At 35.3% G+C, this 18,010-nt stretch overlaps 2 protein-coding genes across 2 annotated transcripts; one reads left to right on the top strand and one right to left on the bottom strand.

Annotated features, from left to right (window-relative positions):
- Nucleotides 1-3,562: 3,562 nt before the first annotated feature.
- Nucleotides 3,563-7,887, bottom strand: LOC103047457 (GTPase IMAP family member 8). Its single transcript, XM_022677548.2, has 3 exons — nt 7,671-7,887; nt 3,960-4,741; nt 3,563-3,668 (listed from the first exon to the last, which is right to left on the bottom strand). The coding sequence occupies exons 1-3, from the start codon at nt 7,693-7,695 to the stop codon at nt 3,606-3,608; spliced, it is 870 nt and encodes a 289-aa protein (XP_022533269.2). The 5' UTR covers nt 7,696-7,887; the 3' UTR covers nt 3,563-3,605.
- A 979-nt stretch (nt 7,888-8,866) lies between these two features.
- On the top strand, nt 8,867-17,214 carry sult3st1 (sulfotransferase family 3, cytosolic sulfotransferase 1). Its single transcript, XM_022671604.2, is given in 7 exon segments — nt 8,867-9,053; nt 9,055-9,121; nt 10,256-10,461; nt 12,232-12,358; nt 12,484-12,578; nt 13,523-13,697; nt 17,051-17,214. Coding segments are annotated over 7 exon segments (855 nt in total). The 5' UTR covers nt 8,867-8,978; the 3' UTR covers nt 17,161-17,214.
- The last annotated feature ends 796 nt before the right edge of the window (nt 17,215-18,010 follow it).

The raw sequence follows: 18,010 nt of genomic DNA, 5'->3' as shown, positions 1-18,010 counted from the left end.
TGATATGTGATGTACTGGATCCAACAGTGAGCCCCTGAGGTTGCCAGATAAATTGCGTATAAAATTCAGATAAAGCAGACATCCCAAGTTGCAAAAGTTGATTTCAGGGAGGTTATATGTGACTCGCGGGCATCAGGGAGCCACTACCGAAATGCGGGAGACTCCTGCAGCTTCATGGAGACTTGGTTTGTCTGGATAAAGTGTTTCAAAACACAAAACAGCATACCAAAAGAGTACATAAATCTTTTTAGATGCTAACTGATCCAAAGAAAATTATTAAAATATTATTTACTGTATTTCATGATGTGATATAGAGCTTACATGTATTACCTCTAAAACCAAAAGTGAATTATTAACTAACTGATATTGTAACATCAGCGAAAACTTCCACAAAGTATGGACAGGGAAAGCATCTCACTGCAGGGAACTTTAAACTGTGGAGCCGTGTATGTGCTTCAACACAAAGATTTAGTTGACGTGGTCAGTCTCGGGACTGAAGAGGAGTAATATGTTAATTAATATGTTACAAGTGAGAAAGTCATGATGATCATGTTATTGTTTTTTTGCAATGCAGTGTATAATTAATAGCACATAAAATAACTACTGCTTTACAGTCATTAGCTTATTATTATTATTATTACACCAAATACACTATATATTATCCAACCAACACAGAAAAAACGGTAGTGAAACAATGACAATCATTTAATTACTATATTTTTTCGAATAGAGAAGATTTTGATAAAAAATGACTCTCTTAGTTATGTGCGTATTTTAATTGCACTAGTGTGAAGGACCCAAATAACATTTTCTAGGGGCCCCAGGCCAGCAACCGGATTAAAGGGGCTTGTAAATGATGCATTCAGGGCTTTCTCACAAGACTGAAAAAAATGATGCATAAAATCGCAACTTTCTGCATTTGCTTATTTTAAGTAAATTGAATTACAGATAAATGTAAGTAACTTAAGCAACTCGGTTTCAAGACTTAAATGTTACATAGAATAAAATAAGTGAACTGAACTTCAGTCAATCCTTTCTTTTAGTAAACTTTACTTAATTAATTTTACTGAATCAATCCTTTCTTTTAATAAACTTTACTTAATTAATTTTACTGAATCAATCCTTTCTTTTAATAAACTTTACTTAATTTATTTTTACTGAATCAATTCTTTCTTTTAATAAACTTTACTTCATTTATTGTTTCGGAATTAATCCTTTCTTTTAGTAAACTTTACTTAATTTCTGCATACAATATTACCTAATTACAATTAACTTCATTTATACAAATAATTTATGATACCAAATATATCAATTTACATATTTTTAGTTAAAACACACATATTACACTGTCTCAACACATGGATGGCATGTAATACATTCTTTTTACTAGTTTACTAAAAATATTGTATTACATGCCATCCATGTGTTGAGACACTGAGACTTGGTCTGTTTACAAAATAAATCTTTAAGATTATGTAAATATTAGAATGTGTGTTTTAACTAAAAATATTAAAAATTATGCTTAGTATAATATAATACTATTAATAATAAAATACTACTAAAAATAAAATAATACTAAAAAGAATGTGTTACATGCCATCCATGTGTTAAAAGTGTAATATGTGTGTTTTAACAAAAAAATATTAAAATTTTATGAATTATAATACATTATGTATCATAAATTATTTGAGTAATATTGTATAAATGAAGTAATTGTAATTAGGTAATATTGTATGCAGAAATTAAGTAAAGTTTACTAAAAGAAAGGATTGACTGAAGTTCAGTTCACTTATTTACTCTGTGTAGAAATGTTAAAACCAAGTTGAAGTTCCTTAAATTTATCTGGAATTAAATTTAAAAAAGCTAATGCAGAAAGTTGCGAAACTTTTTTAAGTAAATTTTACGCATACTTTTTTTTCAGTGAAGGGCATACAAACACCTTCAAAACTGTTTAAAATATACATAAATGCATTATACTGAATCTTTATTTAACTGTATATATTGAAAGTATCTTATTCCATAAGTATATATATCATTTTTTTAGAATAATCTAAAAATCTGCCACACTGTTGAATTAAATGTTAGTTGCAGTATAAAGTTTAGTTTTGTACAGATTGTACTGAGCTATTCCAGCAGTGTGAACCCTGCAGTGTGAAAACACAAAAAGCTTACTGTTTAAATCAGACAGAGGCCTGATTGTCTTTTTTCAGTGAAAGAAATGAGTCATTTGTTGTCAGTGAGCTCTGTTCAGCACTGTTTCCACTCTGCACACTTCTACTTCACTTTTATTCTACATTTTGTTCTTTTTTTATTAAATGATTTGTTTTTAAGAAGCAGTTCCAAGAGGTGTGGCAGCAGCCCTGTGGTATTTTAGTTTAAAAAATAAAGCTTCAAAGCTTGGCAAAATTATCTGGCAATGAGATTTTACCTCCTGATAAAATGACCTGAAGCACGAAAACAATGTTTTAAATTTTTTAAATTATTTTATTTATTTTTGAGGAGCCCCATCAGGCCATTTCACTTGTAACTTCCAGGTTTTACACAATTAGACCCTTTAGCAGCACTGCCGCCCTGTGGACACAATTAGCATTACATATTTGTATACTCAAATAAATGTATATATATCATATATATATATATATCACTTTTAATATATGTTGAATAATAGAAAGCTATCGAACAGTCAATTACATACATTAAGGCATTCATTAAAAAAATAACACATACGTGTATACATTCTTTACATACATTAAGGCTTTAAGAGAAGAGAAGATATGCCTTTTTAGCTTTATGATTTTTTATTTGTATATATAATTAAAAAATAATTTAAAAAAGCAAAGGTTGTTGCAGAATACTCAGAAATCTCAGTCATAATAATGTTTGGAAGCAAAGACATGGCTCATGAAAAGACATATGAAATGTAAACAATAAGTGAATCAGTCTCATCACTGCATATTTACATGATGCTTTGAGTCAGATGTATCAGAGACTTTCTCAAAATCAAAGTACTTAAAATTACTTAAAACAACTAAACAATGTTTTAAATAGTAAAATAAATCTTATACTGTATTTGTACTTATAATGTAATCTTACATTAATATCAAAAGCCAGATTACTCCAATGCACATACACTATATCATATTTTCAGCTTTTAGGTAATTATTTTCTTTTACAACACTGCCACCCTGTGGATACACAGGGATTACATGTATATAAACTCTATAAAATGTAACTTGTTAAATGATTAATGAGCCCACTAACTATAAAAGGAACTAAAAGATGGTACATTATGAGTACAAAAAAATGCAGATTTTTATTTGTTGCTAGGTGATGTAATCACGTCATATTTACATGATTTTTGTGTCAGATTTTTCAGTTATTTTTATAGTGAGGCTTCTAAACTGTATGCATTTTATTTTTCATATATATGTATATATTTTTATATTTTATATTTCATATATATATATATATATATATATATATATATATATATATATATATATATATATATATATATATATATATATATATATATAACAATATTTACAGACTGTTACAGACTGTTTGGTTTTGGTTATCTCCATCTTCTCCATTCATTTTCCATTTTACTGTGTTTTACAGCAAATGAAAGTTTGCTCTGCTGTTGGGGATCCCTGATGGGTCAAGCCCTATGAAATAAGAAACCCGTTATAAATGATCAAAAACAAAAATCAAAAGTGGTTTAGAAGTGAGTTTGACATACTCTAAAATATTAACACGCTAAAAGCTGATTCCACACTAGCTAAATCCTGTATGGAGTAAAATTCTGCATGTACAGTTGCAAGAAAAAGTATGTGAAACCTTTGGGATTACTTGCATTTCTGAATAAATTGGTCATTAAATGTGTTCTGATCTTCTTCATCTAAGTCACAACAATAGACAAACACAGTCTGCTTAAACTAATACCACAATATACTCACTTTGTTCCAGCTCAGCTTTTCTCCTCTGTCCCAAGTTTTTGTTTGTGCTGCTCTCCATCTTTTCACCTCCTCTTCTCTCTCCTTCCTCTCCTCTTCCTCTCTGCCCTCCGCCTCCTTTTCTCTCTGCTTGGCCAGCTCCAACACCCTCTCGCTGAGGAGCATTGCTTTCTCATTAGCAGTCACCACCATCTCTTCGATTTTAGCCAGAAGTTCTGCCACCAGGTCAGGTTCTCCACTGCTGGTCTGTCTGTAGAGGGCATGATAACGCCCTCCGCACTTCTCCACCAGCTGCTTCAGCTCTCCGTTGTCCTCCACTTCTTCCTGAAGCCTAGAGCAGCGCAGCAGCTTGGTGTCCTTCACAGTGAAAAGTACCAACGTGTGGTTCCAAGCATCTGGACCAAATAGTTCTACGTGTTCCTCAACAACACGTCGCTCACGGCCTGAAAAGGAGAACGACAGAGGCACCACCAAGAGTAAGGCGTGGGCGCCAGGTTGGCACAGCTTCATACTGGCCAACATCTCCTTCCGGACGTTCCTGGGTGATGCCAGGCTCCCTCCCAAGTTGAACCACTCCCAGCCTGGTGTGTCCACCACCACCACATGCCGCCCCCGCACCGTGCCTTCTCTCTGGACACTGGCTCTGGTTTTTGTCCCAACCTGATCAAATGCACTGGTGCCCAGGATGGCATTGCCAACTGCACTCTTCCCTGCCTCTCGCTCACCAATTAGAACCAAATTCAGACTCATGCTGGGCAAGAGAGACAGTGATTGCAGTGATTGTCCTGTAGGAGATAAGAAGAAGAGAGATCTCTTGCAGTTTAGACTGACTTTTATCTTTATTGTTTTCACCTACTGGCCCATTCTTGCTTTGTCCAAAAATGGGTTCTTTTGTAGTCCTTGTTGTAAAGACAGGGGGTGAAAATATTATTAATTTAATCAGGGGTTCTATAAACCACTGGTTTATTAACAATCTGGTTAACTCATAGACTGTATATAGCTGGACAGAGCATCGTCTCTCTAAAGTGAAGCCACCAAAGGTCGGACGCCCCCTGCTGTTCGGTTGCAGAAAGCTGTGTAACCCATCCCCATAGGTTTCAATGGCAAAATAGACAACTTTCAATCACATTTTTTTCCAATATACTGTAATTCTACCTCCATTATTTAAATGTAACAGCTAGTGTAACCTCTGCTTATATTGTCAAATGTTTATATCCCCACAAAATTCGTTTTTTAAAATGCTATTCTGCTCTATTCAAAAAGGTGTGGTTATTGGTGTGTAAAAGGGCTGGGTTACACCTAGCTGGAGTGGGACCAATGACTGTATGGGCGGGACCATAGACTATGTGTATAGCTCTGTGGAGGCAGCCCTCAGGGGCGGGGTTATTTAAATGAGTAGGCTGTCTCTCCACAGTCTTTCTCTCTCCTCTGGTCTCTACTGCGCTCTACAGACTCGGGTATCAGGATCGCCAACATGGAGGAAGATTTTGGCTTCGTTTTCATTGAATGAATAGGAACGGTGACACAGCGTCCATCTTTTTTTACAGTCTCTGGGTTAACTAATTAAGAAGCCCTTCTGAAAGTAGTCTGTTAGAACAGATACCTCTGAAATATGCCAGATGTGGCTCGCAAGCATGTAACATCTTTCTCATGAGGTTGTTTAAACTATAGTAAATTATAAGGAAAAAAATAAAATGCTTCTCTGGTGAGCTTTTGTTTACATCCCTCTCCCTGTCTCTCTCTGTCGTGCTCGACGTGACTTTAGTTTCCACCTGTTCTTGTTTTTCTGCCTGTTCTTTGGCTCCTTATGTCCTTATAAGGGCATTTTTTCATAGCTGTGTCCCAATTCACTGGCCAGGGCAGCGGTAGTGTATTGGACCATGACCCTGATGGTGTGGGTTCAATCCCTGCGTGAGGAACAGTGAGGTTGTTTATTTATTTTTTCCTTTCTTGGGTTTGCCTGCTTCTGCAGTTCAACTGTTCTGCAATTGGGTTCAACAACCATCTGGGCTGGAGAGCTACTAGTCTGTAGCACTCCATCTCATTACACTACATTTTCCAAAACAGATTTTTTTTTGTGGCCCGCCACGTAATGGCTTGGTAAATATCTGGCCTGCAGCCAAACTTAATTACTGACCCCTGGTTTACTTGCTATAAACAGTTGGTCTTTATATCCAGCCACTCAAGAACTATTTAACTATATAAACAAGTTTAATTTATGTTTCAACAGTGAACTTGCAGTTCTATATGTTTTACCACAAAACAATTTACAATTTCATCAAATTACAGAACCTGAGATTAGCTCTGTTTATGGCTGATATAAATCAAAGCTACTTTAGTCCAGTATGCACTGGTGATGATTAAAAGACAAAAAAAATAAAGACCAGAAAATAAATTTGAAAAACCGACTATAGATTAGGGTTGTATTAAAAGTCTTCTTTCCAGGAGCAGGCTTGCTGACCACAGCTTTTTAAAGGAATTTTTAAGAAATTATATTCTCAGTTTACCCAATTACAACTTATATAAAGGAGTTTCAAGAGCACATGCCTTCTCTGATACATGTAAGACCAGCTATTAGGTGCCCCCTATTAAGAGAGCACTCTCTCAGACTCTGGCTGCTGAAGGCAAGCAGCATTATCCAGGATCTGGGATAGATACTTGCTATATACACAGATCGGTTTGTTTTGTAATTAATTACGCCGTTTTAAAACCTGCCTTAAATGGTTCTTTGAGCAGTTCTGGTTCCATAAAGAACCATGTTTGTGTGTGTGTGTGTAGTAGAGAGGTATTTTTATGATATAAAGGATTATTTAACAATTTAAAGGAACAATTTTTAGGGTACCAAAAGATTTTCTTCTATACATTTTAAAAGAGTATTGTGGCGTGAGGAGGCGGGGGAGTTGTGGGTCCGCCCCACGCTGGAGCACACAGCCATGTCTGTCCCAGCTGGTCCGCATGAGGACTGATTGAGCCGCCAGCTGGGACAGGCATATAAACTGAGCCTCAGCTCTCACTCAGGGGGGACTTTTCACTGGGGAGCTGAGAGCTGAGAGCTGAGGCCGCACGGCCAAAGACTAAAGGAAAAGACTAAATAACCTAAACGTGACTAGAGCCCCACTGGGCTAGCGTTATGTTTGTTTAAGTTATTTTGGGTGTGGTGGAGGGCGTTGGAAACCAATAAAAGGTATGATTTGAGTTCATTTGATCCCCGTGTCTGTGTATCTCTGCGTGCTTCCTCCTTCCGGGTCACAGTGGTCACGCCCCTAACCCCAGGGGCCTACCACAGTACATCAAACAACCATCAACACAGACCCCTTAATTCTTGTTTATGTAGGAGAAAACATTACTGCTATGCTAGTCGCTGTTAGCACCACAATAAATCCTTCAATTTGTCCTTTGGACTTGCTTATATTTGCAAACTCATGACTTATATATATATATATATATATATATATATATATATATATACTATAAATGTACGGGGCTATAAACCAGGTTAATAAGCAAACATGCAGTGTTAACTCTATCTTCCTGCTATATGATTTTTTACATATATATATATATATATATATATATATATATATATATATATATACATACATACATACATACCACTGACATAGTTGCCAAGAAGACTTTCTTAAGAAGAATCTCAGAACATGCTAATACACAATTCAATACATAATCCAATATATTTAGTGGGTTTAAACTGACCGTCTGATCCTCCTGCTTCGGCCATGGCCTTCAGAGTTGCTCCACTCTTTTTTGATGAAACTTTAAAAAAGAAGAACTAAATACTGAACATTTACACATACAACACAAACACGTTTAGAGGTCCTTCAATCAGTCCAAGACGCTTCTCCCTTCACATATTAACCACATTAGTCTATGGAAAATCCCTAATCAACTTCCTCAATCTAAAGTCATATAGCAGGAAGATACAGAGCTAACACTGCATGTTTGCTGATTAACCTGGTTTATAGCTCCGTGTACTGTCATACAAACTCAGAGTACACAGATAATCAGCACATCAATTATGAACAGGGTGGTATACTGAGGCATCAGGATAAGCTTTTATGAAGGCCCACACAAAAATGCAATATATGACAAAAACGCTCCTATATCAAGAGTGGTATATATGAGTTTCTATGATTTTACCAAATTGAAAACCTCTGGAATATAATCAAGAGGAAGATGGATGATCACAAGCCATCAAACCAAGCTGAACTGCTTGAATTTTTGCACCAGGAGTAAAGCAGCATAAAGTTATCCAAAAGCAGTGTGTAAGACTGGTGGAGGAGCTTCTGAACTTGTTTTCTTTGCATTAATATGATATCGGAAAGCTCTGCAACTTTTTGTTATTTCAGCCATGTTACATTTTCTGCAAAGAAATGCTCTAAATGATAATATTTTTGTTTGGAATTTGTGAAAAAAATTGTCCATAGTTTATAGAATAAAGTAATAATGTTAATTTTACTCAAACATATACCTATAAATAGCAAAAGCAGAGAAACTGATTCAGAAACTGAAGTGATTTCAGTGAAATAAAAGCAAAGTAAAATAAAATGATATGGTAAATGGTGGGGTACATTTTGCTTGGGGCACCCAAATGCCTTGTAACTGCCCTGACCTCAAGGAACTCCTTCAAGATGCTGAGAAAACTGTTCCAGGTGGCTCTCCCTTATGAAGACGCTGAGATTAAAATACCAAGAGTGTGCAGATCTGCACTTCCCGCCTCCTTGTGGATGAACTGTGGAGATGATTGGCTGCAGTAGAAAGTGAGTGTCCACAAAAATGTAGCATGTAGATTGGCTGCTGGAGAAAATGATTGGCAGGTGCCCCCCCTCCCCCACTAACCACGCCCCCTTTTTTCCAGCCTGTAGGAGTGCAGACTCCTTTGCGGCTCTAAAGTCCACTGAAAGTTCCTTCCGGACTGAGAGTACATGATTATTGAGTGTACACAGCAGCAGCAGCAGCAGCAGCAGGAGGATTAACCCCTGTAAAAGACTAGAGGACAGTGAAATGGAGAAGATCAGTAATTATCTCTGCAGGTATAAAGGCTATGTCTTCTCTATTGACATGATGACACCAGAGTACAATCGACTCTCTGCAGGACTTTGAGATCAGAGACAGTGACGTTTTTCTGGTGACCTATCCAAAATCAGGTAAGGAGGACCAGCGTTCAGACCTACTCAGTTATTGAATGGGAGCTAGATGGGCACGTGACAAATACTCATGTTATAAAATAAGTATAAATATTGTCCTGAACTGATTGTGTAGTGTCCATATCACACACCCATAAGCATGTATGATACAACTGTATCCTACATGTTTGTTTGGCTCAGGAGTTTTAAATACACACAAGTGTGTATATACTTATATGTACTTCTTCTAGCTTTGAGCTAATTCAAGGCCATCACAAGAGATTCATAAATATAAATAGGAGAGGGCTAAGCTTTGATAATGGGGGTCTGAGAAGAATTACTTTTTAATATTTTTAAAAAATTAAAATAATTTTTTATATTAAAATATTTCAGTTTATTTTTATTACATGCAAACATCTATTTGGAGAAATTGGGTCCTATTGTGCACCCTGCGCCAGGCGTATTAGGATGCTCTTTGCTATCTTACACCACGTTAACAATCTATTTTCACGCCTTATACCTGCACCGTTAAAATAGCATCAGATTTAGGAATAGGTGTTCAGGTAAATTTCTGGCGTGTTGATATTTTGGTGGCAGAAAAAACACAGGTGCTCCACTGACTGGAATGAACCTAGACAACAATCAATCATCAGAGTCCATTTCTATAGGTGCACCAAGATTATACACACACACGGACACACTACAGAACACAAACCCGTCTTTTAACTCAACAATAAACAGAATAAAGAATAAAATGACATTGCTGTTCCCTTAAACGAACAAAAGTACCACACTGTTAAGATACAAACGTGCCAAAGTCAGAGTTTACCTGCCTCTTAAAGGGAATGACAACTGGCACACACCTGACCATGACCGACTATCTATATGCAGCCAAATACAGACAACATTTAAACTATCACACATTATATTTAGTTTCTTAATATTGTATGCCCCCTGTTTAAAAGCTGTTAAATCGGCACAAATTTTATATCTGAAATAAAACAACACTGACCCACAGTATTTTCTAGATGCTTCATGCTTATTTGGGTGGGCTGAAGAACATTTAATTTTGGGGTGTCCAACAACATCCATGTGCTAATTCATTTGATATTTATTTGTATTCGTATTTATTTGTGTATCTTGTGTTTTTAACAGGAACAGTATGGACACAAAATGTGATATTGCTGATCTGTGAGTCAGACTTTAAAGAGTCTGATTATCCCAATAATCTGGAGAAAATGCCGTGGCTGGAGTATCCGGAGGGTCACACAGATTATACCACCAGAGCTTCTCCTCGTTTCTTCGCCTCACACCTCACGCCCGTCCTCATGCCCCCAGGACTGAAGAGCAAAAAGCCCAAAGTACAGTATCTGTCACTGCAGGGCTGAGTTTGTTTCAGTGGGGAAGTTTAGTTATCTAAGATGCTGGATCATTTTATTACATAATAAATCATTTAGATTATTTATTGAATAATTTATAGTGGGTACTTTAATCTAGTATTCATTAGATTATTCTGTATTAAACACAAGAACAAATTCTATTAGTGGAGACATGAAGCATATCAGTTACTGAATAATGCATAGCAGATATTTGAAGTAGTTATTAGTTAATTTGTGTTAAACACAGGAACACAAGAACATATGATATTAGTTACTAATTAATTCTTAGTGGTTCCTTAAATAATAAGTTACTGAATGAAACATAGAGGGTATTTAATTCATATTATTTACTTAATAATTCATGGTGGATACTTAAATCATAATAGTTACTGAATAATTCAAAGTGAATACTTAAATCGTATTTATTACTGAATAATTCATAGTGGACACTTAAATCATATTAGTTATAGAATGATTCATAGTGGATACTTAGATCATATTTGTTACTGAATAAACCATAGTGGATACTTAAATCATATTTGTTGCTGAATAATTCATAGTGGATACCTAAATCATATTGGTTAGTGAATAATTCATTGTGGATACTTAAATCGTATTAGTTACTGAATAATGCATAGTGGATACTTATATCATATTAATTACTGAATAAATCATAGTGGATGTTTAAAGTTAATTTATTCATAGCAAATACTTTTATAATTTATATTAGTAAGTGAATAATTCATAGTGGACCCTTAAATCAAATTAGTTACTAAATATTAAATAATGGAAACTTAAATCTTATTCATTACTGAATAATTAATAGTGGAAACTTAAATCATATTAATTACTAATTACATAGTGGACTCTCAAATCATATTAATTACTGAAAAATTCATAGTGGATACTGAAATCATATTAATTACTGAAAAATTCATAGTGGATACTGAAATCATATTAGTTGCTGAATTATTCACAGTACACACTAAAATCATATCAATTACCGAATAATTCAGGGTTGATACAAAAAAATCATAATTCATAGTGGACACTTAAATTTAACTTACTGAATCATTTTCTTAGATAATTTAAACATATGAATTAGAAAATAGTGGATAGTGGTTACTTAAATCATAAAAAGCACTGGCTTTTATTTATTAGGCTTTAAATGATTCATATACTAGTAGTTACTGATTAATTCATACTGGATTTGAATATTAAAGTTACTACTGAATAATTTCTTACAACTCATAGTTGATATTTAATAATTTATAGTAGATACTGAATTATTTACAGTACATACTAAATAAGGATTCAGTGCCCCACATTACAGCAACTTTAGTTATTTAGTTATTTAGTTACTTCAGTTATTGAAGGTTTGTTAAGAAAGTTATTTTTTTTAACCATTTAAAACAAGTTAGTGCCCCAGCATCAGATTTAGGAATAGGTGTTCAGGTAAATTTCTGGCGTGTTGATATTTTGGTGGCAGAAAACACAGGTGCTCCACTGACTGGAATGAACCTAGACAACAATCAATCATCAGAGTCCATTTCTATAGGTGCACCAAGATTATACACACACACGGACACACTACAGAACACAAACCCGTCTTTTAACTCAACAATAAACAGAATAAAGAATAAAATTACATTGCTGTTCCCTAGTCTCAGACTATGGTATCTATTAAATGATGAATTATGTAAGACAAAGAGGTGCTTATCTATACTTTTCTTGTGTGCTTTTGAATTTTAGGTTATTTACGTCTCCAGGAACCCTAAAGATATCGCAGTGTCTTATTATCACTTCTGCAAGGCATGGACGAATCTTGATACCCCGGCGAGTTTTGAGGAGTTTCTGCAGCAGTACCTCGCTGGATACGGTAAAGCTTAATCCCAGAAACATGCACACATATTACAGCGATATTCTACAGAGAGGAGAGATGAATAATGATCAGTAGATCAGTATGAAGTTCTGTCTGACTCTGTGTGTTGCTGGATTACGCAGTTGGTGGATCTAGTTGGTTTGATCATGTCCGGGTGTGGTACACTCATAGAGACCAGTATGACATCCTGTTCCTGAGATATGAAGACATGCTAAAGGTAAGGAATCAAAGCTTATTACAGGACATGTTGGCTGAGTCTAATTAAGTAATATAACTAACATACAAGTGCCTTAAAATGTATTTATACCCACTTTTTCATTTTGTTTTTTTTAACTAAATGTTTTTTTTTTGTGGAAATTTTATGTTATAGACCAACACAAAGTACCAAGTAAGTGTAAAGTCAAAAGAAAGTGATACCTAGTTTTCATTTTTTAAAGATTTTTACCCTATCTGATATCCCTTAATAAAATAAAATGGGTGTAAAAAGTGTAAATGAGGGTTAGGTTATAAAAACAAAATATCCCACTGTTCAATCCATCGTCCTAAAATGGAAGTATGGCACAACTCTAATTCTACAAAAAACATGGCTGTCCACCTAAACTGACAACTCAGGCAAGGGGAGCACTAATTAGAGAAACACTCTAAAGGCCAATGGTCACTCTGGAGGAGCTGCAGAGATCCACAGCTCAGGTGGGAGAATTTTCCCACAGATTCACCTTCCATAATGATTTAAATCAAAGAATATTCATGTGTTAGAATGGCCCAGTCAAATTTCTGGCGCAAATCCCATTAAGCTTATGTGACAAGACATGAAAATTTCTGTTCACAGACGCGAGTTTGACCTGTTTTTTGAAGAAAAATAAGCAAAAATCTCAGTCTTTAGATAGTGAAAGGTGGTCCTACAGAGTATGGACTCAAGGGGGCTGTTCAGACCCTGTGATGTGATTGGCTGAGAGGCATTTTATGAGTGCCGTTATCAGCCGGTAATGCACTGTAACCGAAGCCTTTCCATGCATTGCTTCGCTACATACAGGTAACCCAGCAATGATGCAGCGCTTACAAGCCAAACAGCGCAGCTACAAACAGAGCAGCAATGGAACTATTTTATAAGTGTTTATAACCAAATTATCTCCTAACCCAATGTCTCCATCCTCCTCTCAGGATCTGAGGTCTGAGGTGGTGAAGATTTGCCGGTTTCTGGGTCGAGATCTGAGTGAGGCTGCTATCTCTCAGGTGGTGGAGAAAGCCACCTTTAAAAATATGAAGAAAGACCTCAAAGCCAACTATGAGTTTCTTCCTGAAGAGGTGCTTGAGAAGGGCCAATTCCTGCGCAAAGGTCAGATTTCCCAGACCATTTTTATTAAAATAAAATTGACATTTGGAAATTAAACATATTAAAAATTCTAATGTATTTACCTACAGCATTTTTGATAAGTCGTATATCTACTTTCTAGCTAATTTACAGTGCTGCTTAAAAAGTTTGTGAATTCTTTAAATTATTATTTTCTCTTTTTCTGGAATTTGTTTTTCCAAAATGTCTTTAGATGTTCACACAAGTCCTAAAAGTAGATAAGGAGAAGCAAATCAAACAAATGAGACAACATATTAGATTTACTATTTAAAATTTGTCTAAAGGACAAAATCAAGGTTAAAATTGGATAAAAAATCATGTAGTGTGCACTTAGCTTTAAAGAGGCACTAAACCCTAAACCGTATTTTTTGTAATTAATAGCTGAAATGTGTCCCTTTAAAGTAGAGAAGTTAAATAGGGATGTGTCACAATACTGTAGTAGTTTTCAAAACCACAATATTAATTTTTAATTCATTTGTTTAATTAATGTAATTTGTGTAAAGATCCTACTGTTATGATTGCACAAGTAATAAACATTTATTTTAAAATTTAATATGAACAATTGCAGTATATAGTTTACTTACAGTATCAGAATATACAGCTCTGAAAAAAAAAATATGAATATAATCAAGAAGAAGATGGATGATCACAAGCCATCTAACCAAGATAAACTGCTTGATTTTTTGCACCAGGAGTAAAGGCATAAAGTGATCCAAAAGCAGTGTGTAAGACTGGTGGAGGAGAACATGCTGCCAAGATGCATGAAAGTTGTCATAAAAAAAAGTTATTCCACCAAATATTGATTTTTAACTTTTTGTTATTTCAGCCATTTCTCATTTTCTGCAAATAAATGCTCTAAATGATAATATTTGTATTTGGAATTTGGGAGAAATGTTGTCTGTAGTTTATAGAATAAAACAACAATGTTCATTTTACTCAAACATAAACCTATAAATAGCAAAATCAGAGAAACTTATTCAGAAAATGAAGTTCTCTTAATTTTTTCCAGAGCTGTATTGTGTTATATTGGATCACAACCCTAGAAATAAATTGCTGAAAACAAGGTATTCAAGCCTGTATACAACTTTACACTCCGTATAACAGGCATCCAAGAACTTCACTCAGATAACTCTGTCTTATAGTTCATATTCTTTCAGCTCCAGAACAGCAGAGAGACCTCCTGCCACTCAGGGACACGTTGTCCTCACAGCACTGACTGTTGATCTTCCTGATCTCCGAAAATCTACAAACAACCTCCCAGGCCTTAAAAAGAGAGTGTATATCAAAGATCATAAATCCCTGTAGGCTATTAAATATGAAAGAGAAGGTTTAAAAGAGAATATTCATTAGTAAAACATTTAATAATAAGAGTTTAAGGGTGTATTTGTCTTCTTTATCACATTTAAAGAGTACCAAAGTGCAATGTTCATATGGGACAAAGCAATGTCCTTGTGTTATCTCTTACCAGCAGCAACCTCAGAAATTCACATTAGATTAAAAGTACTGTTATCTCTTTGAAATAGTGATTAAGCTGCCTTGAAACAAGAACTCTTTAAACATGGATTTCCATATACTTCAAAAAATAAAGTTGCCCAAGGTGTCGGCGCTCAGAGGGAGCATAATTGGCCTTGCTCTCTCCGGGTGAGTAGATGGCGCTCTCTCCCCACATCACTAAAAGGGTGATGTCCACAGCACAGGGCATCTGTGAGCTGATGTATCAGAACCGAGTCACTGCGCTTTCCTCCGAGCGCGCTGTGATGCTGCTCGGTAATGCTGCATCAGCAGCAGCTCAAAAAGAAGCGGTGGCTGACTTCACATGTGTCGAAGGAGTCTGTGAGTCTTCACCCTCCTGGTGTGTTGCGGTATTACTAGTGATGGGGGGGTCCTAATAAGTGGGTTTGGTAATTGCCTATGCAAAATAAAAAAATCTAAAATAATATTATAAAAAAATATATATATAATAATAAAGTTGCCTGTGCAACCAAAAGACATTATATAAAGAAAACTTGTTCTAAATTAAAAACTGTGAAAGAAAACATGTAAAAGTGGTTTCAAATAAAAGGGCTACAAATCATTGTTTGAATTAAATTGTATTTACATTATTCTACACAGCCTTAACCATGATTGTTAAGGTAGAGGAAAGCATTGTTACCTTATCTCAACCTTCTGGGCCAGTCACCCTTCTTGGCTGCCTTAGAAACACAAAAATATTTTTCAACAATTTAAGAGACCTTTCTAAAGATAGCAACCGTTTTGGAACCATTTTACTTAGTAAATTTAAAATATATAATAATAAATAACATTTAAACTAGTGGTGTCAAATTATTAACAAAATGATTAAATTAATCACAGCAGAATTTTAGGCATAAGGAATTTTCTGTGTTAGAAAAACTGTATTAATCACAACAATAAGATAAGATAAGATAAGATATCTCAGGGTATTTTTACTGTATTATAATATTTCAGGGTAGTTATGACGCTTTTTAACCTAGAATATTGTAATGTGCAGAGTAACTGAGGTTATCTAATAGTTTTAATGAAGAAAATAAAAGCTAGTGTAGCTTCATATTCCACACTCAACAGCTTGAAAAGAGCAGTTTTGTGTGTGTGTGTGCATGGCCACACAAGTGTGAGAGAGAAAGAGAGAGAGAGCATATATTTTAGCATAAATAAAAGGTAATCCACCTTCTGAACACAGTGGTAAGCATTGCTGTGTTATATCACTAAATAAAACTTCTAATACATCATTTGGCACTGTCAGTTTTGTCACATATTTAATGTTTGATAATAAAAAAACACTAATGCATTAAAATTTCCAGATTAACAGGATGTATTAACGTATTAATGCTGACAGCCCAAATTTAAACATGTGGAATTGTATGTCCTATGACTTTTGGCATGTTCCAAAAGAACGCTGCACTGACCTGTGGGATATGGGTTGCCTGTTTACATGGACAATTCTAGCCAGACATCGCTGGTCACCATCATTACCACCCAATAGGCCTTCTATGATGTATTCCTAGTGCACACAATACTGTGGATTGAGGAATGACAGATGGTTGCACATCTTTAAACATGTTGGTATAGGAATGTCCTCTCCATCTGTCATCTACTATCAGGCCTTACTTCAACTTCCATAATTCACGTCACCTTGCCAAGAGCATGTTGACCAGTGTTCAGCTTCACTCACAAAATAACACTTGACAACTTATACAGGTGTGGCTTTTTCTAAGCATTCACTTGATGCAGTACTTGCAAAAGAAATGATCAAATAATATACTGCTATAATGTGTGCATATATTTTATATATGTTTGCTATGTGTGTGTGTTTTGTGCAGGTACTGTAGGAGACTGGAAAAACATCTTCACTGTGGCCCAGAGCGAGATGTTCGACCGGATCTATCAGGAAAGGATGAAGGATTTTCCGTTCACTGTTATATGGGATTGACCTTTAGATACTGCACTGTGCTAATATGTTTATTAATAAATGAAATACAGAATACACTGAGTTTATTAGTTCATAACTTTCAGTCACTGTCTGCTGCATTTTTTTTTTTAAAGGAGAGACCGATGGGTAAATTCTGAAGCACCTTCCTCTTGTGTTTAAGTTATTGTCTGTGGTTATCTTACTTTATCTCCCCTTAAAAATGGTTTTAGACAGTCTAAGCTGGTCTTTGAAGCCCAAGATGGACCATCCAGGTGAAAACGTGGGTTTTATAGTGGTGTCAATCAATAAAAAAAATTTAATCAGATTAATCACAACAATATTCTGTGATTAACTGTGATTAATTGCACTTGTTTATTCCTAAGACACCAGTTTTTATAGTGGATATATAAACGTAAAGAAAGGCAAAATGCAATCATATTTATATTAGTGGTGTCAATTAAAATACTAGTATATACAGGGTTTGGACAGTGAAACTGAAACACCTGGTTTTAGACCACAATAATTTATTATGGTGACGGACAGTTCTGGTGGAAACAGGAGAGTTGAGGTGCACATTGAATTCTGCCGTGATTTGATCAGCCGTGGTTTTATGTTTTTTGGATACAATCCGGGTTAGCACCAGAACATCCCTTTCAGACAGCTTCCTCTTACAGCGTCCACAGTTAATCCTGTTGGATGTGGTTGGTCCTTCTTGGTGTTATGCTGACATTACCCTGGATACCGTGGCTCTTGATACATCACAAAGACTTGCTGTCTTGGTCACAGATGCGCCAGCAAGACGTGCACCAACAATTTGTCCTCTTTTAAACTCTGGTATGTCACCCATAATGTTGTGTGCATTGAAATATTT

The sequence above is a fragment of the Astyanax mexicanus genome, chromosome 19 (assembly GCF_023375975.1).
Source record: "Astyanax mexicanus isolate ESR-SI-001 chromosome 19, AstMex3_surface, whole genome shotgun sequence".
NCBI classification, from domain to species: Eukaryota; Metazoa; Chordata; class Actinopteri; order Characiformes; family Acestrorhamphidae; genus Astyanax; species Astyanax mexicanus.
This window is presented reverse-complemented; position numbering and strand designations above follow the sequence as displayed.

Bases quoted from the DNA above. Each gene is read 5' to 3' on its own strand.
- LOC103047457 (XM_022677548.2), bottom strand. From the start codon at position 7,695: ATGGCCGAAGCAGGAGGATCAGACG. The intron at 4,742-7,670 runs GTCAGTTTAAAC...TATCTCCTACAG, and splicing joins CGAAGCAGGAGGATCAGACG to GACAATCACTGCAATCACTG. The intron at 3,669-3,959 runs GTGAGTATATTG...CTTATTTCATAG, and splicing joins AAAAGCTGAGCTGGAACAAA to GGCTTGACCCATCAGGGATC.